The sequence below is a fragment of the Lepidochelys kempii genome, chromosome 3 (genome assembly GCF_965140265.1).
Source record: "Lepidochelys kempii isolate rLepKem1 chromosome 3, rLepKem1.hap2, whole genome shotgun sequence".
NCBI classification, from domain to species: domain Eukaryota; kingdom Metazoa; phylum Chordata; order Testudines; family Cheloniidae; genus Lepidochelys; species Lepidochelys kempii.
In genome coordinates this window covers 208,492,698-208,519,116 of record NC_133258.1, presented here as the reverse complement: position 1 = coordinate 208,519,116, position 26,419 = coordinate 208,492,698, and the positions used below count along the sequence as shown (strand labels likewise).

Below are 26,419 nucleotides of genomic sequence, written 5' to 3'. Positions count from 1 at the left end.
GTTTCCAGCTCTGCGTAACAGGGGTCCCAGGCTCTAACAGTGAACCTCGCATCTGTTCCACTTTTCTCGTCCTGAGTCCATGTGAGTTTCATTTATTGTGCTCAGGGCTGAAGCTCTGAGCACAAAACCAACTCCTTAATAGACAGTTTATTTCATAACAATAAATATAAGGGTCTGAAGCAGCTGGCGCATCACATTCATAATAATTCCCCTCAGATGCTTATTTGGACGGCTGCCTTTCTGTCCAACATGTGATTGATTCGAATTGGCAAACAAGAAAATTATATCTAATTACCTCTATTAAAAATAATTTCCTGGGCAGAAATATGTTTCGTGGTGGTTAGCAGGCATTTGGTTTAATGCGGTTGCACAAAAAAGGATTTTTTGTTTTTTTTTTCAAAGTATGTTTTCCAAAACCACAAGACTGATTGAAACTAGTATTCAAAGCCTACAGCGCCCACTGTGGCGCTCTGACCACCGAAGTAACTCAGCAGAAATACAATCCCCACAAATTGCCATGCAGCGCAAAGAAAGACTTTGCCCCGATGCAGCACTCCTGCGCTCAGGGGCACTGTTCTTAGTGTGGGGTCGCAGGTTCTGTTCCCAGCTCTCTGCCACTCAGTCATTTTGTGACTCTGTGCAGCTCGTTTAACGTCTCTATGGCTCTGTTCCCTCCTCTATATAATGGGGAGATGACACACCCACAGGGAGAGCCTCAGCTGAAAGACCCTCTCTACGTGCAATGGCTGGAGAATACATTTACTTTGAAACTGTTGCTCTCCCATGTATATTTCTAATTCACAGATACGTTATTGTAACGACATCTGAGCTTTCTACCAGCAGGATCCATGCTCTCGTCTTCCTTTTGAGCCAAATTCTGATCCAATTTACACCCGTTTAAAATTGGCATAATGCATTGTCATGTAACATGTCTCTCATTTCAAGGATACTGGTTATTCTTCCTGTTAAAACACTGTGTATTTCAGGGATGTGGCACAGGTGGGAGGCGCTAGTTTGCAAGGGCACTTTTATACCAGTTTGTCCTCTGGCACCAAGTGTTTTTCAAGATTGACCCTCCAAAGTAGCACGCGTGAGCCCGTGGAGCCAGGGCTGTTTGCCAGGTGGGAATGGAGAATCACTGTGGCGCTGGGGAAGGCCCACATGTAATTTATGCAAGGGCTCCTCCACTGCAGAGAACCAGATGCTCCCCTGGTTAGGGAGAAAAATTTGGAAATGCCTCCCAAGTGTCCCCCGAAGGCTCGGAAACTAGAGGTTAAATAAAAAGAACCCAAAATGTATTAGGGATTTTTTTTTTAACCTCATGATTTTTTAAACCACTCTTATGATTTTTGAAGCCCTAACTCACGATTTTTGACCACTTGGGGCACTGGGAAACACATCTCACCATCACATGCTTTGCATTGGGAAAGGCCCAGATCGCACCAAAAGGCAGCTCTTTTAAAAACCTTTCCCCTGAGGAAGATACCCAGGATTGCTCAGTGCCTCATGCATATTTCTTCTCAGCACTGCTCAGACTCTGGCACGTCAGCCTGATCACAGAGAAAGAGGGAACATTTCGGAGGGGTTCTTTGTTAAAATATTGGCAGCTCTTCACAGTAACCCACCCTGGAATCCCTCCTGAAGCAGTCAACATCGCTCCCTTGCGAGGGTGACCAGATAGCAACTGTGAAAAACTGGGTTGGGGGTAATAGGCGCCTATATAAGAAAAAGTCCCAAAAAACGGGACCGTCCCTATAAAAACGGAACATCTGGTCACCCTATCCCTTGCCCTTGTCATTCCCAGAGCTGCGCTGGGCTTTGTTCCCTTTGGAATGCAACATTTTGAATCATTCCAAAGAAACGCTGTTGAACAGCATTTCTAGAAACTGTGCACGAGTCGATCACAAGACACTGACATCTGCTTTCACTTAATGCACATGGACCTGCCAAAGATTCCCCATTAAGAAACACCTATGGGAGAAGAATGATTTATGCTAGATAAACCTCCCACTGAACCACTCCTAACATGGATGCTTCAGCCAGGAAGCCAATGAACTTACATTGGCTGCTCTATATTCAGAGTTTTAACCTAGAATGGCAGAAACATGCTTGCCCTGATTTGGATATTTCCATCTTTATACAAGGCAGCATTGCCTAATGGTTAGAGCACTGGGCTGTGACTCAGAGGACCTGCTGTTTTACTTCCAGCTCCGCCACTGACTGGCTGAGTCAATGTGGGCGAGTCACTGCATCGCCCTCTGCCTTGGTTTCCCTATCTGTAAAATGGGAATAATTATACTGATTTCCTTTGTAAAGTGTTTTGAAATCTACTGATGAGAAGTTCCAGAGAAGCACTAAGTATTACTAGTAATTATGCTCTTTTAGGCATGGGCTTAAGAGTTCTTAAAAAAAATGAAAACCCAAAACCCAAGCTCCCCAGGAACCCCAAAGATAAGCTGAGAAAGAGAGCAGAGCCTCACAGGCCTGCTAAAACCAAACTCTTGGCCAAGCGTAAAGTAAATGATCCTGATAATAAACTATCTTTAAAGCAACATGAACTGTTTAAAGTTGGAGGGCTGTGAACATGGGCACCTGCTTTGCTTATAAAGTGTTCACTGGTTTTAAAACAATCCTACAAGGCTATACACAATCAGAAGATGAATTACGGCCCAGCAACACCTATAAGCAAACACTTCAGAATCACAAAGTCACTATGACTGCACTGCTCCCCCAGCTGATCTTTAGGGATCTTTGGTGCCTCCCACTGAGAAATCTGTGTTCTCCTTTTGCTAAGAGAGCGAGCCATCTCGTATCATATAGAGCCTTTGATTTTGTCATTAAGCTTATAAGGAGTTTGTCCACCTCAGAAACTTCCCACAGAACTCACCCCGGCTGGCATGTGGAGTGGCTCGCTGGGGGAGCTCAAGCTCAGAGCAGAGTCATGGGAGAGAGTTTGAAAAATAACCCCTGCCACCTGCTATGCGTGAGTCTTTTTAGTACCAGCCCTTCCATGCCTGGCAATTCGCAGGGAAGGATTGAATTTGAGTGTTAATTTAAAGTCAGGCGTGTATTTAGGTTTGATGCCACGTGAGACACATCATGTATTTGTTCTGGATAAAGCCTATGTTTGTATCAGTCTTTTGGATCCTAAAATGGTCCCCTATGGCCAATATACTTTTTATAGCCTGGGTAGTTGACATTCACGCAATGGGGCTCACAAGGTTTAAATAGCTTGGAGCTCTGCAGGTTGAAAGTGTTGTTTGTTTAAGGAAATTCCACCACATTGTCTAAAATGCTAATGGACTATTAAGCTCCCAACATATACCCCCTGCATTGCTGAAATCACAGAGTGCTGTAGCAGTCTATTATGAAGTGTCTAAAGAGATGAACTCAGCCATACTAGATAAGCTGACAGCCTGGACTGTCTGTAGAAAGAGAATAGAATGAGCTGGGGATAAGGACAGAGAGCCATTTAATCTTCCCAGGCTTGGTATGTAGATGAGAAATAAAGGAGGCTTTATGTAGCCTTCCTTGACATGAAAATGCTTGGCAACCAATGAAACCCTGCATTCCTTTGCTGAACACCTGTGCAGCGACTGTCGTGCATTCCACTTCGGGACATGTTGTCTCCCCCCGCAGCTTGTAGGCCAGGTATTAGTGCGGCCCACTGCACACAATCACTGCAGAGAGCAAGCGAGATGAGAAATTTGGATCTCTGCTGGCAGCAAATTCAAGGAAGAGGTCGGTTAATGCTCTCTCACGTCTTGGTCAATAACTTCACGCTCTAGCAGTCCTGAAATATTTAGAATATGCTATTGATGACCAAGCAAGCTCGGCTGTTGGCATGTGCTTAGGAATTGCTAGCCATGCGGCATTCATCGCCTGCTTCTTCACTGCCACTCCTTTGAACTAATGAGTTAGGAAGAGAATATGCTGGGCAGGGATGAAAATATGGCTTAGGTGAACAGGACTTTGGGAGTATTCAGACCAAACTCAGTAAGTACTTCAGGCTGCATCTGTCCTGTTGAACTCTTTGTTGTTTCCAAAGCTGGGGGTTGTCCCAACTTAGGCCAACATGATCCTGGGGTGGAGGTGTGACTAACTGCGCGGGGTTCTGTGGTCTGTGTTGTTTGACCGTTTACGATAGCTTTTAGACTGATTCTGCAAAAGATGGGGCCAGTCATAGCAAAGGGGTTGCTTGCTAATAAAAATGATTTGAAAAGATCCTTTGGGAGGTTTCTTACTTTGGAGATACAGTTAGACAAGCTGCACCGGCAGAAATACACCTCCTGACCTGAAACAGCCGAACAAACAGAATGGTCACGGCGCTAAAGCCATCAAGCTACTCTGTGGGTAGTCATGTGGGGCACTCACAATGTGGCTTGGCAAGGAAAGGCGTGCTTAAAAATTAAGGCCAAGATTTTAAAAAATGGTGGGGGGAACCTCAACTTAAGCTCCTAAATCCCTGTTCTAGGCTCCTAAATCCTTCCTTTTCAAAAGCGCTTATCACCCAGCACCCCCCATTAACATTTATGGAGATCTTCGGAGCCTAAATGTCAGCACCCATTTTTAAAATCCTGATTCAAATGTATTATTATTATAGTTCATGCATTATTAAAATTATGGGCTTGATCGTGCAGTCCTTACTCAGGCAAAGCTCCCACTGACATCCATTGAAGGACAGCAAGGTCACGCCTTACATTAGGAAAGATAGAGCCAGTGTAGTTTGTTTTTTAAAAATGTTTTTTCCCCTTAGTGATCAGCAAATGCTCGAGCAATCCCTGCCAGAATGGTGGAACTTGTGTGGATGGAATAAACCAGTACAAGTGCATTTGTTCTCAAGGGTGGACTGGTGAGAACTGCCAGTACCAGTCACAAACAGGTATGTAACCTGGTGAGGTGTGAAAGAGAAAGAGACTCGAGCAAGGCAGACAACGAATTACAAGGCAGAAGCCCCTGCCCATTCTCAGATATCAGCCTTCCAATGTGGTAGCACTGAGAGGCCCACTCCCATTGTTCAGGGCGCTGTACAAACACTGAACAAAAGGAGAGTCCTTGCACCTGCGTTTCCAAAGACTGTGCACTTTCAAAAATCTGACCCTATCTCATCAAGGAGGAGAAAAAATGTCAAAGTATAATTCCCAGTGATTTTCAATAAGACTTAAGCTCCTCGGGGCGAGATTTTTAAAAGTATTTGGGTGCCAAAAGATGCATAGAGGCATCTAGTGGAATTTTCAAAAGGGCCTTTAAAGATCTAGGCCTAAGTGCTTAAGTTGCATTTGAAAATGGGACTGAGACTCCTAAGTGATTTAGGTACTTTTGAAAACGTTACTGCAGGCCTGTGAGCCAGGTGTCCAAGAAGCACTTTAAAGTTTCCTGTCTTCTCTCTTTTAGCCCCACCTGCATGGAGTGTTACAAACGACCCAGCTTTCAGTCGCAAGCCACGCTGTGCCAAAATCGACAGGACCCAACACTGCAGCTGCGAAGCCGGCTTCCACATGAGCGGCACGGCCGACAACAGCATATGTCAGGGTAGGAGATGAGCAGAAATATCCACCGGCAGCTTTCACCAATCTGCTGCCCAATGCACACACAGCACATCTAAGCAGCTGAATATTCATTAGCTGCAGCAGCTTTTATGGATGATTGCCATGGAGAGGGCTGCTTGGAAGAGGCTAAGGCTTTGTCTACGCTGGACTTTCGTCAGCAAAACGTTTGTCGTTTAGGAGTGTGAAAAAACACCCCCCACAAACGACAAAAGTTTTGCCGACGAAAAGCGCCTGCTTGAACAGCGCTGTGTCAGCAGGAGGGCGCTCCTGCCGACAAAGCTACTTCTGCTCTCGGGGGGTGGAAGGTTTCTGTCGGCGGGAGAGCTCTCTCCCGCTGACAAACAGCGGCTACACTGCGTGCCTGCTAGCGGCACGGCTGTCGCAGCACAGCTGTGTCGCTAAAAGGTGTGTTGTGTCGACATGGCCTGACTGTTCTGTTTGCTGATGGCTGGTATCTAGCTGGTATTGAACTGGCCTTATTGACTCTAGTTGCTCAACAGAGCTGCCTTTTTCCTTTAACTGTATAGATTGCATCATGGCAAGAATATGGCACAAGACTCTGTACATTTCTATTCAGCGCCTTATGGTAGGGGAGGAACCCATCCCTGGACCTCCTAGAAGCTCTAGAATGTCACTAGCCAGTATTCAGACGTGACTGGTGATTTGGGGTGCCTCCCTGGGGGGGTGCTGCACTCGAGACACCTTTGAGGGCCCTGGTGTTCGGAGGGCAGGTGCTCCAGCGTGTTCTGCACATCAGGCTCCTTTAAGGTGTCTCAAGATGGGTACCCAAAAATGGAGGCTCCTCCAATCCCTAGTCACTTCTGAAAGTCCTGGGTGATCTGGCTTAACAACATGTGGGCTGGATGGGCTCCATTCCCCAGTGCCTCCAGATATCCCGGCGGTGCTCTTTCACATGGCGGGAACATTTTCCCTCCTTTCTTTTTGCTCGGAGACATCTCTTTTGCCTTATTTCTATTTTTTTTTTAACATTGCACTGAGCTATGTGCTGAAGCTATGATCTCCACCTAGGTCTGTGCTCTGGTCTCATTTCATAAATGAAGGTGCTTGGAGACAGTACTTGGACAGGAGACCGCTGAGGAGAATCCAGGCGCTTCAGGAGATGACATTTTCCCTCTGAGTCAGTATGGGACCAGTGTCCCAACATGCTGTTCAGAGACTCTGTGCTTCTGGTGGTGCCATCTTTTGGCTCAGACACACAATCAAGGTCTTTGTAGCCATTTAAGATCTCCTGGCATTTTTTTGCAAGCAGAGTGGAAATTACAGTGCATTCTACCTACTGTAAATCACTGCATTGCCATTTCAATTGGCTAAGGCATGGACACCCAAACTGGGGACAGCCAGAACCTCCTGGAAACTCACCAGGAACCCAAAATACATTTTTGAGATCAAAAATAAATTACCATCGCCCTACTATTTGCTTAGAATCTGTAAATCAGTGCGTTGTGGTCTGTGGATAAAAGGGACTGGATAAATGCCAAGCATTTTAAACCCAGCTAATCTAGTTATGACTATTGCAATTGGGGGCATCCCAAGAACTCCATAACTTGCAAAACCCAGCACACTGGCCCTTTTGTTAAGGAAATACTAGTCCAGTTTGCGTGCACATTTTGCATGGCCCGTGGCCTGCGTACTGCTCGCTCGTATTGTCGTATAGTGTGGGCTAGAATCAAGCCAGCCGGCCCCAAAGCAGGGGTGAGTCAGATTTCATCCCACACACCACTAAGCACAGAAATATCTTTGCTTGGTAACATTGTGCCTTTGCAGTTTCACTAGGTTCTCCATGGTGGTCCACTCCTGGCCACTCTTGGGAGGAAACAAGCAGTTTGCTGCTATTCCCGGGTGCTCTTGTCCTGGCAAAGAGCAAAATGATTGTCAGCAGGAATTCTTTGCTGGGATGGACCCTTTTGTTCAGGGTCTGCGTTGTATGGGACAGTGTGTTTCCTCTGCAGATGTAAATGAGTGTGAGGTTTACAAGCTGGAGGGAGCCCCACGTCTGTGCATGCACGCCTGTGTCAACGTTCCTGGCTCTTACCGCTGCTCCTGCCCCAGTGGATACAAGCTCCTCGGAGACGGGAAAAGCTGTGAAGGTGAGCCAGCGCTCTCGGATAGCTAGGCATGGCAGTCCGTGGCCTGCTGCAGGAAACGAAAGTACGTTTGCAGAAGCTGTATTATTTTCTGATTTCATGTGTAACTTCCTGTCTCAAAGACCTGCTGGGTCCAGCCGAATGTGTGCAGAGATTTTATAGATAGGAAGACTCCCATTGACTTCACTGGGCTGAAATCTTCACATGGTGTAGTTGACTCCAGGATTTTACCCTGTCTGTATCCATTGTTAGAGCTGGGTGGAGAGTGGTAATTCCAGGCTGCCAAGGATCAGTGAGCCTGGGAGCTGGGGCTTCAGCCTCCAAGGCCGACTGGTGAGGAGCCAGCAGGTGAGCTGCCAGGAAACCAGGTGGAATTTCGTCAAAATGGACGCATTCCTGAATCTTGTGGAAGGTGTGTCTTTAATAAAGCTGGTCAAAAAACGTCCTTTTCGCTTCCATTTTTTACCTTTTTCTACCCTTTCCCAATGGAAAAAAGTGGGGGAGAGAGGTAAAAGGGAGTGGCAGTGGGATTTTCCCCACTCAAACTGTGCTTTGTTGAGTCAAGGCCTTGGTGCTTCCAGCTCTCCCGATTTTATCATGAGTCTTGCAATATTAGGCGTTTTTCTGAAAGCCCCAGCTCCAGGCATCAGGTGGCTTGGTGAGAATCCCCGCTGCTCTTTACACAGAAGTCAGGGTCTGGCCCTCCTTGCTGTGGAGAAAAGCGAGGGAAGCGTGATTCTAATAGCTCAAAACCCAGGAGGGTCATAAAAAGAAACCAAGTTCAAAGGAGTATTTTTGTGGTCTGGCTCATGATTTTTCAATGCTCCGGGGCCTAAGCACCGACTCTGAGGGTGCTCCAGGGCCAGAGCATCCATGGAAAAAAACAAGTGGGTGCTTAGCACCCACCGGCAGCCAAGCTGCCCTCCTCCCCTGCCAGCGCCTCCCATCTGCCGGTAGCTCCCCCGGTTAACTCCTGCCCCTCCCTCCCAGCCCCTGCCAGGACCAGCTGTTCATCCCATCACAGCAGTTGGCAGGTCAAGTGAAAGGGCTTCGCTCCACTTGAAACCCTGTAGTGTAGACGCAGCTGGTGCCGACGGGAAGGGTTCTCCCATCTGCATAGTTAACCCACCTGCCCGAGAGGAGGTAGCTAGATTGAAAGAAGGATTCTTCCATCAACCTAGCACTGTCTACACTGGGCTATAACCCCTCCTTCCAATTTCCAGCCTATATTTATTCATGGCCAGTTTATCCCCATTTGTTCTTGTGCCAACATTTTCCTTTAGCTTAAATTGCTCCTCACCCTCCCTAGTATTTACCCCCCTGGATGTGCTTATAGCGAGAGTGATCAGAACCCCTCTCAGACTCCAATTTGCTTGGCTACGTTCTTTCTGCCTCCTCTCATAAAACAGGCCCTCCATTCCACTGATCATCCACGTAGCCCTTCTCTGCACCTGTTCCAATTTGAATTCACAAGAGAAAAACATGGCTGGTTATTTTAAAAGATTTGACTCGACCTGGTTGAAATTGTTTGTGTGAACAGAGTTTCCTCAAAGAATAGCCTTTTTTCAAAAATTTATTCTGAAAAAGCATCAGTTTTGTCAAAACGTGGTGTTTTTTTGTGAAAAATTTAGTGCCTTTTAATTTTTTTTGGGGAGGGGGGAGGAGCAGTTACTGAAAACATACAATTTTTGATACTGCTTTGGTAAGATTTTCAATTAAGATATTCTATCCATATTTTTAAAAACAAAACAAAAATAGGTCAGTTTCAAACCACTCTGTAATTTTGAAATTTGTCGCAAAAATAGATTTTAATTTTTCTGCTCTAGTTTAGACCTTTCATTGATTTTCCTGGGCTAGCAAGGATTAACCTATCTACGGACAGAGGTTATAGTACAAAAAGCATCCCATGATGTGCCAGAAGAACAGAAGAAAGGAAGAGATGGAGAATGCTAGTGTTTCCATCAAGTCTGATTTTCATTAGATTTTTTTTTTAAACTCACTTTGCTGGAGACGGGGGATGTGTATTTAGAAGGTGCTGACTGCGAGGTAAAGAGAGGAAGAGGGATCAGGTGAAAATTGCTACTATCATGTTTTCTTCCTTATATTTAACCATTTAACCACTTTAGAAGCTGTTCTGATGGTAATAGGCTAAAAGGAGACAAGAGCAGCCTCTGAGCCAAAAACTCAAATCTCCCCAGTAACGAGATGAAATGTAGGTGGACAAGAGTGAGTGATAATGGAGTAAATCAGTGTTAACCCTTCCAGCTCAGTAAAACAACATTTAACGTTCATTACAATTGTTTCTAATGAGGCAGATCTAACGCGAGGGGAGTTGGAATGTCTCTGACCACGCAAACAGGGCGGAGTCGCACTGCTGCGGGAAGTCTTCCAAGGGCAAATTTACTCTAAAAAAATGACCCCTTCTTTCTCTTCGTAAAAGGGAGCATGTTTTATAGGAGTCGCTGAAGGTCGGCGGCCATGTTAGGCCCTCAGTGCCAACCGATGGTCACTTTTCTGCACTTCGAGTGGTTTCCTCTGGCGCTTTCTGTTCGAATCTCGCTGTTTTGCAGATATAGACGAATGCAGCCTGTCCCAGCACAACTGCACCAGGGGCATGACGTGCATTAACACAGGAGGAGGCTTCCAGTGCGTCAGCGCCGAGTGCCCTCGGCCCAGCGGCAATGCCAGCTATGTGAAAACGTCGCCATTGTGAGTAGTAGGGGACTGCAAGAGAATCGACCCCCTGGCAACGCCAGAGAAAACAGCCCATGGCTGAAAAGCTCGACGGGGTATTTACCTTTTTGAACGACAGTGTTAAAACAGGCCTGCTTTGGGGAGATCACTGTCACCACCGAGGACAGGGCTCCTCTGAGGAGAAAAACTCCCTTCCCAGGTTGTTCGGCTGGAAGTTAGTTCAATTCTTCATTTGGCTAAATCCAAAATTGGGGAGCATCTTGCAGAGGGGTGCACTAGTTCAAACAGGAATTCATTCAGGGAGATCCTATGGCCTGTGCTAGACAAGAAGACAACCTAGATGGTCACTCACAATGGCTCCTTCGGGCCATATCATCAATGAATATAGGGTTAAATACCATTCTCCAGGTGAAATCTTGGCCCTGCTGATGTCAATGGCAAAATTCCCATTGATTTCCCTGGTTTCCACCCTCAGCTTCACCTAGCAGATCTCAGCAGCAATACCCAGCCCTTCTTAATGCCTTGGTCTCCTCCAGGCGTGACTGAGAGATCTGTGTGTGACCCACTGGCCAACATGGGTTTCATGTCCCCTGCCGTGTCTGAGCCACACCGGATGGCTGCTACAGCCCCAGCTACAGAGCCTGGCGTTCTATCTCCCACTCTCTTCAGCTCTGTCTAAGCTACAGCTGGGAACGGGCCTCGCGCCTGGGGAGACAGACTCCTGCTAGCTCTGCTCAAGCTGGCGCACTCAGAATAGCAGCATGGCTATCGTGGTGCAAGCCTGGGCTACTCCCTGGAGCTCAGTCCCAGCAGGCAGGATGGGGGGGGCCTAAGCTCAGGTGGCTAGCCTGAGCCTCTGCTAGTACCACAATGTCCACACACCTAGCCCAAGCCCCACTAGTACAATCTGCCTCCCCAGGCTGGGAGGCTGGCTCCCACCTCTCGTGTAGACATACCCGGAGAGGCTCGTGCTTCTAGGCTGGGGGGCCCTAGTTCAGTGGCTGGCGGGCCAGTTTCTGTCTGTTACAGAGGTATAAATCCAAACTCATTTCATTGACTTCAGTGGAGATCCCATAGACTTACATTGGTGTAACTAAGAACAGAATTTGGCCCCTGGTCTGCTACTTTTCAGGAATCCAAGCCATGAAGGTGCTGCCTCAGATCACTAGGGCCGTGAGTCTCCTGGGGCTTGCGGGGTTCGTATGTGAGCGCTGCTTTATCACCAGGCTACTTTGGGGAAGGTGCTTTAGGAAATGGGTGGGCAATAAACGTGACAGTTCTTCCCATGATCGTTAATGGCGCATCAGAAACAGAACAGAACACAATGGCCCAACCACAACAACTTAAGTGCACAGGCTTTTCCCGCTTCCAGGATTACCTTAACCCTTGTTCTTTCTTTCATTGCTAGCCAATGTGAACGCAACCCCTGCCCAATGGACAGCAGATTGTGCCATCATGCCCCGAAGTCCATCTCCTTCCATTATCTCCCTCTGCCTTCCAACCTAATAACCCCCACCCCTCTCTTCCGCATGGCAACTGCCTCCGCCCCAGGACGGCCTGGGCCTGACAGCCTGCGCTTTGGGATTATTGGGGGCAACAACCGAGGGCATTTCGTGATGCAGCGCTCCGACCGTCAGACAGGAGAACTGATCCTTGTGCAAAGCCTTAAAGGACCCCAGACCATCGAGGTGGAGGTGGACATGTCTGAGTATCTGGATCGCACCTTCCAGGCGAAGCATGTCTCCAAGATCACAGTGTTCGTGTCTCCCTATGAGTTTTAAAGAGACACAATTTCTGCAAGTCAGCAAATAAACAGCCGCAAGGACTGTTCCTGTTCATCTCTCGCTTTCTTTCAGCACTGACTCGAACGAAATTCCTTCCTTTCGAAATGATGAAAGGCCACGGCACTGCAGCAGTTCTACAAAACAGGACCTTAAAAGCCCAGTGCTGAGAGACAAGACAAACCACATTACTCTGGCAATGCCAGGATGGGGCTTGCAATAATCTCAGACTCACTTGTTCTTGGGAAGTTTTGACTCCGGACACTTCTGACTTTGCTTCTCAACATCTTCTGTAGCACATGCCTCCAGGAACCCTAATCACAGTAACAGAGATGTAGCAATGAAATCCAGATTATAGCCTATATAAACCTCCATAGGGTAAATATCCTTCCATCAGATTTCAGGTTGATTTGTCCGCTCCGTCTCCTGGCTGGTTTTACACTCACGGACATGGAAAGCAGCCAGTGAAGTGTGAATGACATCATATGCGCTCCAGCAGCTGCGCCCGCCCAGAAAGCCGCCCCGCCCTGCCGTCAGACTAGCAGCAGGCCGCGTGCCCCGCAGCCATCAGTGACACCTCCCCACCAATTGAAAACCGGGCTAGTGTGACATCTTTGAACAAAGGGATGTTGCTTATTACTCCTTTGTCCTCATCCAATCCCCTTAAAAAGGCCTCCCGAAGCATTTGCCCCAATAAAGGGTTGAAGTCTGTAGATGTCAGTTAACTAAGGCCACAAACATTTTTTAGAAAACTCAGTTGAATCAGTTTGCTGAATAGGAGCGTACATAAGTACAAAGAGACAACAGCACAGGCTGGGCTTGGTACCCAGCACTGTAAGATTCTCTGCAAGACAGCTCCGGGCAAGTGGCTCCAGTTCTCCTGTCGGTCTAGTTCTGTGTGTTGCTACCGAGCGCAGTCTACCAAGGGCATGATCATGCTCCCATTCAAATCAGGGTGGGAAGCTGCCCTCAGTGCAGCGGTGTGGGATGAAGTTCCTTGAGTTCTGAATTGCACAACAATGTGTGGGAGTTCTGTGGTGTGGCTGGATCTCCAGGGGAGTAGACTAAGATGGCCAATTGCTTTCACTGGTAACATAACCAGAGTTAGAATCCAAGTCTCATGTTTGGCACAGTGTAACATGGCACCAAAATAATCCACATCAATAGCCCAACATGCTACAATTACAGATTACAGTCAGTAGGTAATAGTACCTTGACTCCCTCCCCGAAAGGGCTAAGGTATTTGTGGCTTTATTAACAGAAAACACCCATCACAGATAGCATGGAGATACCATTTGTCCTTTAAAAAAATATAAAAAGTCAAGGTCTGTTCTACTCTCTGTCATGAGCTATTTGCCTTCTTAAAGAAACATTTCAGAGTAAGAGTATTTGTTAAAATATATATTTATGAGAAAGCAATTAAGGTTCAAATTCCTCTTATGAAAATACCCTTTGAATTGTAATAGATGCTAAGCTTTCTAAATTTTGATCTCTCCCATAGAGTTTGATGGAGCCCCCAATCCCCCCCCCCCTTTTAATGGAGCCCTGCTATAGAATTCTCTTGGATGGTTCTAAAAACTATTGGAAGAAGATCATTCTGTATTAAATTCTAGGGGCCAGATCCTGAGCTAGTGTGAATCAGCATAGTTCCATTGATTTCAGTGGAGTTACTCCAGATGTGTACTGAGCTCACAATTTAGACCCAAACCGCCTCTTTTTATACATTTTTTTTCCCCCTGCGCTCACATCAGACAATGAAAATGGCCGGTTTTGTGACATCACCCCACGTCTTGCATTTGGAATGCAGAATAGCGGGTGCTATCTTACAGTGCTTGGGACACATTCTGCTCCCAGTTTCACTCCTGCAGCCCTAGAGAAGCACATAGGTCAAATTCGCCCCGGGGGTAAATCAATGGCGTTAATCCTGGGAAGAATTTGGCTCAGTGGGTTGATAAACAATGGAGCTGGCAGCAGAATGCGGTGTGTATTCAGCTGCCATCCAGCTAGGGATTTGGGTTTTTTGTTGGTTTGTTCATTTTTTAAGCCTGCTCTCATCACCTGGGTACCTCAGCACGTTACTCCAAGGGCTGCTTCTCAAGCTTCCTTCATCAACAAGACGAAATGTGTCTGTTTCTTTCCAGCATCTGCACTCTGTGGTGAGAGGTTCATGCTCCTTCCTTTTATGCTACAGTATCATCAGACAGAGGAAGGAGACTAGAGGCCATGCTCACATGTCTACATAGGAGGGTCTGACACATACCACCTACTCGTGCTGACGGCAGTTCCCCAAGGAAACCTCTTCTGCACATTCATGGGCGACTCGGACTCACAGACGTTCCCCCAAGTGGGGCTTGAGCTAATACCACTGAGGGCAATGGGAATCTTGCCTTTGGGTTCAGTGGGCTTTGGATCAGATCTCTGGTGCACAGCCCCACAAATAACCCTGTAGTGGCGTGGTTAGTATTGGACCCTGGGCATTTCTTTTCCCTGGCAAGTGGTACCAATATTGGGCTAGATTCTTCACTGGTGTAGTTGGGAGGTAGCTCCATTGAGACGCTCGCCTGCACCAGCGAAGACTCTGGCCCATTATCTTTGCGTAATCCTGAAGCAATTTACATCTGGAGTTTGCAATCCACTTGTTGTTTAAATACACATGCACTTGGGACGTTGCTTTGTAGGCTTTCTACCAGTCCGATAACATCTCTCAGGCTTAGCCCTATGCAGCTGTGTTACAGCCGGATGCAACCACCCCAGAGACAGACGACAGGCTCTCTCTCCTGTCCGTTCAAGCACAGATATCTGCAGCCAATGGGGCAGACATGCACTTCCCCTGGGGGCTCCAGGAGCACTCCAGCACAGAGAGGCCGGGAACCAGAGAACACACTGGTGCCCTGTTGCTGTGCAGGGGTATGAGGGAGCCCCTGGCGCCTCAGCCCCTGATTGACCTTTCACACCCCTTGAGCAGTAAAGCACAGCCTGGCCCTCTACAACGCCTTGTGGGCAATCATAATACCCAGTTTTCATAGTACTTTTCATCAGTGGATCTCAAAGTGCTTTACTCCCATTTTACAGATGGGGAAACTAAGTCATGGAGAGGTGAAGGGGCTTCCCCAAGATCACCCAGCAGGCCAGTGGCTGATTATCTCCTGAGTCCCAGTCTAGTGCTCTAGGCACTTCCCCTTCAAGAACTGAGTTGTGTCACATCTTCAAACCAATTCTGTGGCATTGGAGGGAGTTCATTGACTTGTCAAGTAAATGAAACTGCAGAGACAAAACAGCGCTGCTTCCCCCCACCCCCCCGGCAATCAGTGTTGCTGGATATGGAGGTCACAGATGAGCTCTCCGAAATGTTCTTAATTTACTGTACGTGTCCCATCCTGGTTCCCACTGCTGGTCAGAAGGCCACTGTCTCTCAGCTCTGTGCTGAGCAATGAATGAGGGAGAAAGAAGAAGATAAACATGTTTCCTATCAGCGCTCAGTGTGACCCTGCTGGCCAGGGCATGTGAGCTTAATCAATCAAATGCAGCCGAACCCCTCGCCCGCCTTTCAGTAAAAGACCAGTTCCCCAGAGCTACTCAGTTGTAAGTACTGTCGGCTGGACTGGGCGAACAAATGCCCTGTGGCTAAACTGGATTTCATAAACACGCTGCTTCTTTTGGCCGCTTCCCCTCAATATCCTGGTACAGCTTTTCCAGTCACTCAAACGAAATAAAACCAAGAGGCGCTCAGATTGCTGGGTGCCAATAGGAGAACCTGCATATAGAGAGGGATCCCTCCTGGCTAAGCAGCAGTCCATACAGCTCTGGGTTTAAGAGTGGCCTTGGGCTTGATTTTGAGACCTAGTCCATGACAGAAGTGAGCTGGTTGGCCCGCCCTTGGAGGACTGGGAGATTTAAACTGTGCAGCCATGTGAGCAGCCTAGAGCAGCTCTAGGACAGGCATGGCCAATGCCCGCAGCCATAGCTGGCGCACTAGGATGGCCATCAGAAGCTAGGTGGGGGGGAGGGGAAACAAGTGACAGCTTCAGAAAGAAACAGGGGAGGAGAATTGAGGTCAATGTTTCAACCAGAATTTGGATCAGGGTCAGGCCGGGGGCAGAGACACCCATGCTCAGAGGCCCATGGGCTGCTACTGCCAGGAACTTGAAAATGAATGAAACGAGCAAGCCAGAAGGTGCTGGAATGGAAATGAGATCAGCAGCACAAGCTTCTCCCGCACAGCAATAGATAAGGGGGCTGCATCAGAGCAACGGGCCAGTCTTCACACTGTAAAAAGATTCAGGCAGACAAGGGAACCACAGGACAGAATGAAAAGGCTCCCCAGAAACCCTGAAGCCTAGTGCCAGCCTGCAGCATCTGATCTCCTTCCTGCTGATCCAGGGTAGGGTCTGGAGCATCTTTAGCATTCTCAGCTCTGGGACAATAAGGAAGAGAATGCAGCCTAGAGCAGATGGTAGTAAGTTATACAGGATGGCAGCCTCAGATCCAGACTTCAGTGGCTCAGAGTCAGCCCTTTGTAGCTCAGCCACTGGGAAACTGAATTTCTGAGCTTTATAAAGTGACAACATTCAAATCATTATTGTTCTGAGGTTGTTTATCCTAGGGCCAGAGAGAGACTGGGCAGGGGAAACAGTTCTGACTGTTTAGAGTGTGTGCGTTAATTAAAATGGTTTCTAGTAAGAATGGCTAGTGACAGTTGTTGTCATCATCTTGCCCCGCAATGATCATATCAGGCCGTGAAGTTTGAGAATGAATTGGGAGACTCACACGGGGTCCTCTGGAAGGGTGTTTGATCTGAAAAGCTTCACTTTCCTTGCAATATTACATCAAACAGTGTGGGAAAGTGTTAAAGCATGCTCTGGACACAGCTTGCACAGCGGATATATCTTGGTCCCTTCTCTGTTGATTTTCATTCCTGCAGTATGCCCTATTTGCAATCTCACAAGAGCAGATGTTATTTCCCAAGTTGCTTTGTCACAAATGAGGCGATCCTGGCAAGTTGCAGCCTTGCACCAGCAGAGAACAAGATGACTGCAATGGTGAGATCATGTCCAATGTGCAGAAGAAGGTACCCTTCTGCAGAAGGTTTAAAGAGCTGAGGCTGAAGGATGTAGAGCATGAGGTCAGCCACAAATGAGCTTGGAAGATGCCATTTTTGAGGGGTTTAAGAAGCCTAAGTCCTCCCATACTGACTTGTCTTCTTTCAGCTGATATAGCAACATTTACAAGTTAATACAAAGATTAGAAATCCATTCGAGGGCTTCAGGAGATGCAGAGTGCACCTTTGCTAGACCTCCTGGGAATGAAAAGATGGGGCACTTCTTCACAATATGTTTGATGCTTTGGAGGTTTCCACATTCACACTGTGGTGAATCGTTGATTCTCCATTTGTGCACCAGGTGCACGTATCTTCCATGTGACATCCTCATATGGTTGATGGTCATCCACTGTCTTCGATGGAGAAGGAACCAGGTGGTTCAATGGTGGGATCATCTATGAGGAGCTTGTTGTTTACATCAGAGCCTGTATCCACCAGGTGTCTTCTGGGTTGAAGTTGGATGACAGAAAAGCTTCTCCAGGTGCCCTGAATGGACAGCAAGACTTACAGCGAGTGTGAGGTGTGTGAACCAGGTTGTCATGGAGTGGGAGCCTTTGGTTAGTGAGAGCTTTCTTGTACTTGTGCAACGTTGCCATCTCTCGCCAGATGGCTGGAGGAAGGATGTTTGCGAAGACTGGAAGCCAGCACAGTGGAATGGATTTCAGGGTGCCTGTTATATGTCTTCTAACCACATTTAGCTGGATATTAGTGAGGTCCATGTGTGAGCTCCTTCCCCAAACAGGTGCGCATTACTCGGCCATGGAATAAACTCAAGCTGGCGTCCTCATTTCTCACATTCGAGCATCACAACCCCAGCTAGAACCTGCTAGCTTTTGGATGATATGGATGCAAATCTTCATCGTAGGATCTTTCATCTTTTGACCATTTCAGCTAATATTTCCCTTGATAGGAAATCAGTATTCTCAATTGTTGTCACTCCAACCTGATTTTCCAGTCTTCCAGTTTGGGGCCAGATCATCAGCCACCTCACTCCCGTATGAACCAAATGGGTGATGGAATTCATTGAAAAGTCAATGTATGCCTCGCTTTCTGATCCTCCAAGTCGCCTTCTGAATTGCATTGTTGATAGCATTCTGATTTCTTAAGGAATCAAAGATCTCCACCAGTGCGTCAACAATAGTGACCGTTTCCCTTGACACCCATTACACTAGTTGACCATTTAGCAAAGACACAGAACAATTCAACCATAGCTTGTTTTAATCTACACCATATACATTTCCTACCACTGCATCATTTAGGTCATTTTTTTTAAATGCATTAACTGCTCTTTTTATCCTAACAGGTGAGTCCTAAAGAAAAACTCCATGGGACTATTAGAACAAAAATACTTTGTAGTCACTATGAATTTTATCCCTTATTGGGAAAATATATCTTGATAGTGTTTAGGGCTTGAGCGAAGGGAACGTGAGATGTGAATATTTTATTTTTGATAAACCACTGCCTAGGCTCTTAGTTCTGTTTATGCAGTTGTAGAAGGCAGCAATTCTGATTCCAAAATGTCTGCATTGTTTGCATATGTAGATATAATACTTACACATACACAGGACAGTTACAAGTTATCACTGCTTCCATTGTTAGGCACCTGTTTCTCAATTTCAGTGTGTCCAGATGTTCGCCACAAAACACTATATTGTGCATGCTTCTTTAATACACCTGCTTAATGTGGTTAAACAATGACGTAGTCTTTGGCTGCAAGAAAAGAATAAAACACTTCACCCCTTTTGGAAATTTTGGTTGAGATTTATTCCCCAAAAGGGCACGTGTGGCAGCATGAACGAGAATATTAAATCTCTTCGGGGAGTTGTGAAAGGTTGCAGTGATTGGCATTCAGACCCTGGGCCAGATCACCCAACGAGTAAAACTGTGCAAACAGGACCGAATAACCAAGCTATATCCAAGGTGTCATTCACTCTGATTGGCTTCTTCTTTAGCATGGGCCCCTCTGTGTTTCCATCGGCCTGTTTATTTGCCCGAGGAACAAGGCTGAAGCTGAAAACTGGATACGTTTATGTAAATGAGGGGCATGACCAAGGCTCCCAGGAAACACCAGGCCCTGCGTCCAAATCCAGAGCAATTTGCAGAGTAAGTCAGCCAGTAATGCCAGGCATCTCTGAGCTGCCTTAAGACTAGTCTCCACTACAGACCTAGGTCAGTATAACTATGTCACTCAGGGGTGGAAAATCCACCCCCCTACGTGATGTGGTTATACCGAGCTAACCCCCAGTGTAGACAGCGCTGTGTCGAGGGGAGGGCTTCTCCCGTCACCATAGCTACCGCCTCTTGGGGAGGTGGAGACGCTACGCCGAGAGAAGTTCTCCTGTCGGCGTAGGGAGCAAGCTCACGAAGGGAGCATGCTCAGCGCTGTAAGTGTAGACAAGCCCTTAGCCTCACAGGAAGGGGAGCTCTGCAAGCAGCACCCAAAACAACCTGTTACTGCAGCTTCTGCCCTGCTGTGCCCTGCTTCTGCTTTGACCGTGCTCAGACAAATGTCCTTATCCTTGGGAGGGGTTCAAGCAAACCCACCAACATTTGCAAACAAACAGCCAGTAGATTCTCATTGGGAGACCTGTGGCTTGTTTGTCCTACTCAGACGCACTCCATGCTTCTCAGCCAGCATTCCATCCCCTCTTACTGTCCCTCCCTCCTCGCTTTCCACCCATATGCTCAGTACAAGCACGTTCCTCCCCACGCCAAGTGCCCCACTCATTCCACCCTCGCTGCACTCCCACACTGCACACGGAGAGCCACTCATTCTGCATGCACGCTCTCACACACACACACACACACACACCGAGCCACTCGTGCACAAGCATCCCCACATTCCACACCCGCCTGTTCTGTGTGCACCCAGCCATTCATCTCCATCCAGCCACGCTGTACACATCACCCCTGCCCTCCACCCCCACTCATTCTGAGCTCTGATCCCATCACCCCCAGAGGCAGTCAGGCAGCGGTCTCCACCACGCCCACCCCCAGGCTACCCCGGGGGAGGGAAAGCACAGCCATAAGCCATATCGTTGTAGCCCACACCCAGGGGAAGATGGGGTCTATAGTCAAGGGGTTGGGTCTCCCCAATCCCAGGTGAGCGCCTGAACCACTGGGCTGAAGCTTTTAAGGGAGGCAGCAAGGGAAATAGTTCCTCCTCCTCGGCTGGTTGGGGACTCTAGTCGTCTGTTCCCTAGTTTTGGTGAAAATGGCTGCAAAGCCAAATGAAATTTTGCCTAACCAAATGAAACCTTTACACTGGACATTTACCGAAACACTTCAACTTTTCCCATTGGGTCTGAGCACCAAACCACAAATCCTTTGCATTTTCGGCAAATAAGCTATTCATCTGAAACATTTCACCCAGCTCTGCTTACGATGATCGATGCCCTTAAAACCAGAGCGAAATGAGTGTGTCACTGACAAGGGGAAGGAGGGGCAAGGAGAGCAGGGTGACGGTTATAGAATCATGAAACTACATACTTGCCTGAACAAGGAGTGTGGGGCTGGGCCCAACATTCCATGCTGAAAATGTTGCATTCCTTGGGATTATTAATAGTTTGGTGTTGCATCTGGTTTCATGGCTCCTTACAAAGCGGAGGGCGGGAGGGCTTCCATTCTTTTCAGAAATGATCTGAAAACTGAAATATTGAAGTCTTTAATTATGAAAAGCAGAAGCCCTAACGCTTCAGAAATGGCATGCCAGTCAGACTGGGCAGGAAACTGGTTGAGCTTCCTTTTCTCTTCCAGAAATCTGCAGGGAGTTATCAACCATAGGAAATCAAAAACACACCAGTTCTTTCTCCCTGCTCCACTTTTTCCAAATGGGCTGTGGGAGACAACAAAAGTCACTCTTTGTCAGAAACTAGAGTGAAACAATATCTTCATAAATAGGCCCATTAATCACGACAAGGCATAGAGCTTCAATTCAAACGGGGTGAAACACTGGAGTGGAGTTAAACTCAACCCAAGAACATTCCACTCTTAGCAAGACCAGGAGGTTTGGATGCTTCTTTAACAGACACTGTGCTCATTATTTATTGTCAATTCACAAAAAATACGTATTGTGAGGCAACATGTGTTATTTCTCTTCTTTGGGCACTGGGGATTTGTAATTAATATCAAGAAATGACACCTTAAACCCTTTCAAAGGATAGAACCTTGTGGTTTATCTGGAATTCAACCCAAAATACTAGGAATTCCATTATCCGGGAGAGAGGGAACCTTTATTTGCCAAAAGGGGGAAAAAGTAAACAACCCTATTAGACAGACCGCCTTCCAGGTGGAAAGGGTAAGCTGGCCTCTAGGTTTCCTAGTAGCCTTTCCTTAGATTAGTCTCTGTTAAATAAATTTACAGCTCTGTCTCTGGAAAGAAAATCAGTACTTACCGGATGAGTCAAATTTGGTTCCTCTCTCATGTCACCGCCATCAAAGCTTTCCCACGGGAGCAAATTCCTCGCCACTCTTCTCCGACACGCTTGTCTCAGAATGTGACTTGAAGGCTCCCCAGCTGCCATGAAAGGCTGTATGGAACCGAAATACCACAGTTCAGCACACATGGGACAGGAGTCAGTGATGTGGGGCACAGTAGGAAGAAAAGTGAATTTCCCTCCAAATTAGGCCTGACAGCAATGGAATGTGAGCTTAAATCAGACACAGAGAACGGACAGAACCTCAGCTGCAGCTTCTCGGAGCTGTTCAGCAGAGTTGGTAAATCTAGCCAAGCAAGCATTCAAATGCTTCCACTTCAGTCTGCAGGCCGCCCTTCTCCCAGTGGGTTCGGTCTCGCCTGGCATCCTGAAGGCAGCCATTATTGGGCTCACTGTAAAGAGCAAAGCCTTGACGGAAGCTGGAAATCCCACCCCTGAGCTGGAGAGGAGGGAATCAGACATTCCCCCAACCGGCGCCACCAAAGGTGCTGAGGGGCCAGGGAACATTCGGAACCAGGTCACTCCAGGAGAGTGTGACACAAGGAGCTCGCTGGGCCTGGTGTGGAGAGCCGTACAAAAGGTGTCCCAAGGAATGGGAAAGCTGTGGTCAGGCTGTGTGTCAGCCTAGGGCTGGGTCAGCTGGGCGTCAATGCAGCTGCATGCCAGCGTAACTCCACTGAAGTCACTGGCCCCTGCCTGGGGGTAAACAGGTGTAATGGGGTGGAGAATCAGAGCCTGGGTGTTCATGCCCGCATGTGTGCTCTGGGTCTGCATGTGGTGCTGTGCCCTGGGTGGGCTGTTGGCAGTAGGGACTGAACTCGGGATCCCTAGAGCTGAAAGCATGAGCCGCTCCTGCCTGAGGTAAAAGGCTCAGCTATGTTAGCACAAAGACTGTGACAGACTCATAACCTCTCCGGCCCAGCCACTAGATGGGATAGAGAGCTCTGGGTAAGCGTAAGGGACATGTGCACGGACATGCATGTTACAGACTTGTGCTACCTTAAATAGAACGTGTCCAAATATTATTACTTGTTGGTTGTTGCTAGGCAGGCTGGTCTTATGGCAGGGGCCCTGGCTTGGGACTCAGAACTGAGGTCTATTCCTGGCTAGGCCACTGACTCGCTATGTGGCTTCAGGTCTAGCGGGAAGGATAACACGCCCCGTTTCCCACCCTTTGCCCGTCATGTCCTTTTAGGTGGTGAGCTCTTTGGGGCAGGGACAGTTGTGCGTTCCAAGGCCGTCTCACCCACATCTCCCTCGGCTCGGCTCTTCAATTCCTGGAGGCTGCACGTGGCAGCAGGGGGCTGGCCACAAAAACCTTCCTCCCATCTCTGTCTTGATTGCTGTTAGTAGCCTAGCTCCTTTGGAATCCCGGGGCATCTCCAACCGATTTACACCAACACGGATCTTGTGAGTCAACAACACGTTTGACCTAAACGCTGGTCAGGGCAGCCTCATGGGCCTTCATGTAGGAGCCGAGGCTTCGTTACAGTGGGGCACCCTTTGCTCTCGGGTTATCCTTCGCTGGGACTCTAGTCGGTTCCTGTCCCAGCTGTGCCTAGCACCGTGATGTCCCAATCCCAACCTTTGGTTCACAGGGGGCCCTTTAAGGGACACACATCAAGTGACAGTTTGATTCAACGTGTTTGCCGTGCTTTAGACAACACACCAACCAAACCCAGGACAGTATCTCGGGAGTGGAGGCGGTCAAGGCATCAGTCCACTTGTCGTTGCCTGGCCTGAAATGAAATGAAAATCAAAGGAGGAAGAGATTGAGACTCATAAAGGAAAAGGCGTGAGAGAGGAGAAAGAGGCCAGGTGAGAGGAGGAGAGAGTACCAAGTGGGAGTGCGCCAGCTTGTGAGATGTGGGCCCACGCTAAGATGTGATCTCAAAGGGACTTTGATAACTTGTGTATGTCTTGCTACATCTCCCAGGACTGGGATCGGAGCTCAAAGCTGCCTTGACTGTTCTTATTGATCAGGATACTCATAGATTTTTAGTGCCAGAAGGGACCATTATGATCAGCTAGTCTGACCTGCATAGCACCAGCTTTAGAACTAATTGCTGCCTCAAGCCCAGAACCTGTGGCCATGCTAGCGTCTCTTTGAGCAAGACAAGCAATCTCGCTTTAATGACTCCAAGTGATGGAGAATTTACCACCTTCCTAGGTAAGCTGGCCCACTGATTGATTTTCTTCTGTTAAACATACGCACCTTATTTCCAGTCTGAACTCTGCTGTCTTCATCTTCAGCCACTGGATCTCATTCTGCTTTTGCCTGCTGCATTAAAAAGCCCTCTGCTACCAGATATCACTTCCCTGTGTAGGTACAGGAATGCTTTGTTTGTAGTCAGGGTAAACAGCTAGTTAATAGATAAGGTGCTAGTGGCTGGTGCTCAGGAATACATAGCATAGCTCCTGGTTTTTGTTATGCACTGCAAACAGCTTCCTGCTGGGATCAAGTTGCCTCCTAGCTGTCTACTTAAGGATGTGTCTACACTGCAATGATAACCCCATGGCACCCAGTCACAGAGCCTGGGTCAGCTGACTTGGATTCACGGGGCTCAGGCTGCAGGGTAGACATTCAGCTGCAGGTTCTGAGGTCCCCTGAGGGAGGAAGGTCTCAGAGCCCAAACTCCAGCCCAAGTCTGAATGTCTACACTGCAATTTTATAGCCCTGCAAGCCCAAATCAGCTGACCCTGGCCCGCTGCAGCCATGGTGTGGGTCTTTTATCACAGTGTAGCTGTACCCTGCTGCTCTCATTGGAAAGCAGAATATCCAGGCCCGAAGTCATTCTTGTGACCCTCATCTGAACCCTCACTAATTTTTCAATATCTTTTTTAAAGTAGGGACACAGTACTGGACACAGCGCCTAGTAATGGTCTTACCATTGTGGTATAGTGTAACCGTGCCTTCGTGGGTCACAACTGAGAATACTAAATTCAGGACAAACTGCTGAGAAGTAGGGCAGACACACCCCAAAACTGGAGGTTATTCTCCCATGACAGGTTTTGTTGCTGGTTTGGTGTATCCATGAGATACACCAAACCAGCAACAAAAGTAAACTTCTGTTTCACCACACTGGCTAACAAGAAGTCAGAAAAGCAGTTTTCTTAGATAGTCCAGTCCTTGTATCCACCAAAAACCCTAGACTTAGAGATGAGTGGTTCTTTAAAACCAATCTCCTCAAATAAAAGGTTCTTCTGATCTCAAAGGACCAGCCACACACCCAGGTCAATATATAACTCAGAACTTACCCCAAAATCACACTCTTACCCATCCTTTAGTATCTAAAATCTAAAGGTTTATGCAGAAAAAGAAAGAAAAAAAGATGAGAGTTAAAACTGGTTAAAGGAATAAAATACATACAATAAATGCAAAGTTCTTGGTTCAGGCTTGTAGCAGTGATGGAATAAACTGCTGGCTTGATAAGTCTCTCGTTGCTTCCAAATCATCAGAAGGACCTCAGACCATTGGTTAGAATGCTCCCATTAGTAAAAGTCCATAGTGCAGAGGCTTGAGCAGGAAAGAGGCAAAATGGAGGTGTTGCCAGGAGCTTTTATATCTTCTGCTATGTGGAGGGAAGAAAGGAGCAGTGAAGGTGAATCCTCCATGCATGTCTAGAAAGTCTGTACAGCAGCAGCCAATCAGAGCCCAGCAGGCTCAGATAAAAGGAACAGCAGAGGCTGACCAAAGCAGTCCCTGGCTGGGACCAGAGGAGTGGTCATGATCTGCTGTAGCCACATGAGTTTGCCTGGCTGCATTTACTGGATGTGGGGGAGTGGGGACCCCTAGCTAAGGGGTGAAAATAAAGGGGCTAGGTGGGAAGAGGCTTAGGAAAAATAGCAACAACTAATTAAAGGGAGCAGTACATGCCTGCTGTTTATAGGGTCCCTGGGCTCGAACCTGGAGCAGTGGCAGGCTCTGAGAAAATGGCCTAAACCCCAAGAAGGGTACAAGGCTTGTTTAGAAGCCAAACAAAGGGCTCAGAGATGGGACTGCAGACCCCGGTGGGGCTGACAGTTTGTTGAACCCTTTGCTACTCTGGAAGGGGGTTCTCCATTTTGAGTGTGTGACTTGGCCGGAGGACCGAGGCAGCGAAGACCGGCCTAGTGAGGCTGACAACCTCCAGGGAATGTCAGGAGCAGGGAAAGGCCTGCAGTACCAGATGCAGCCGCAAGAGGCATTCACGAGAGGTGAGTGTTCCCTTGTTACAGATACTTTTTGACAATGCTACTGTGGTGGGTTTCTTTGGTATCCCCCCATGCACACAAGGATGTTAAATGTAATTACATTATGGTTGCAGTTACCTAGCAGTTCAGCTATAGTCCTCTCTTGGACCAGACCCGGTGTGCTGTGTAGGACTAAATCAAGAATTTCATCTCCCCTTGTGGGGTCCAGTACTAGCGGCTCCATGAAGCACTCCTTTATGGTGCCTAGAAATCTTCTCTGTACATGCTGTCTTGATGTGACATGTTCCCAGTCAATAGGCAGGTAGCCGAATCCCCCTTTATTATTGTTGGGTTTTCTGGTTTTGTAGCTTCTCCAATCTCCCGGAGCATTTCACAGTTGCTGTCACCGTCCTGGTCAGGTGGTCGGCAGTTAATCCCTACTGCTATATTCTTATTGGTCAGGCATGGAATTTCTATCCAGAGAGATTCTATGGGACAGTTGGATTCATTTAAGATTTGTACTGTATTTGAGACTCTGCTTTCTGTCACACATAGTTCCACTCCCCCACCAGCATGACCAACT

General features: G+C 47.7%; 1 protein-coding gene across 1 annotated transcript in view; it reads left to right on the top strand.

Annotated features, from left to right (window-relative positions):
• FBLN7 (fibulin 7) overlaps positions 1-12,854 on the top strand; it is a 34,772-nt gene extending 21,918 nt beyond the window's left edge. The window contains exons 4-8 of the mRNA XM_073339906.1: positions 4,757-4,882; positions 5,395-5,532; positions 7,520-7,657; positions 10,225-10,363; positions 11,757-12,854. Coding sequence (XP_073196007.1) covers positions 4,757-4,882; positions 5,395-5,532; positions 7,520-7,657; positions 10,225-10,363; positions 11,757-12,129 — 914 coding nt within the window. The 3' untranslated portion in view covers positions 12,130-12,854. The remainder of the gene's footprint in view (positions 1-4,756; positions 4,883-5,394; positions 5,533-7,519; positions 7,658-10,224; positions 10,364-11,756) is intronic.
• The last annotated feature ends 13,565 nt before the right edge of the window (positions 12,855-26,419 follow it).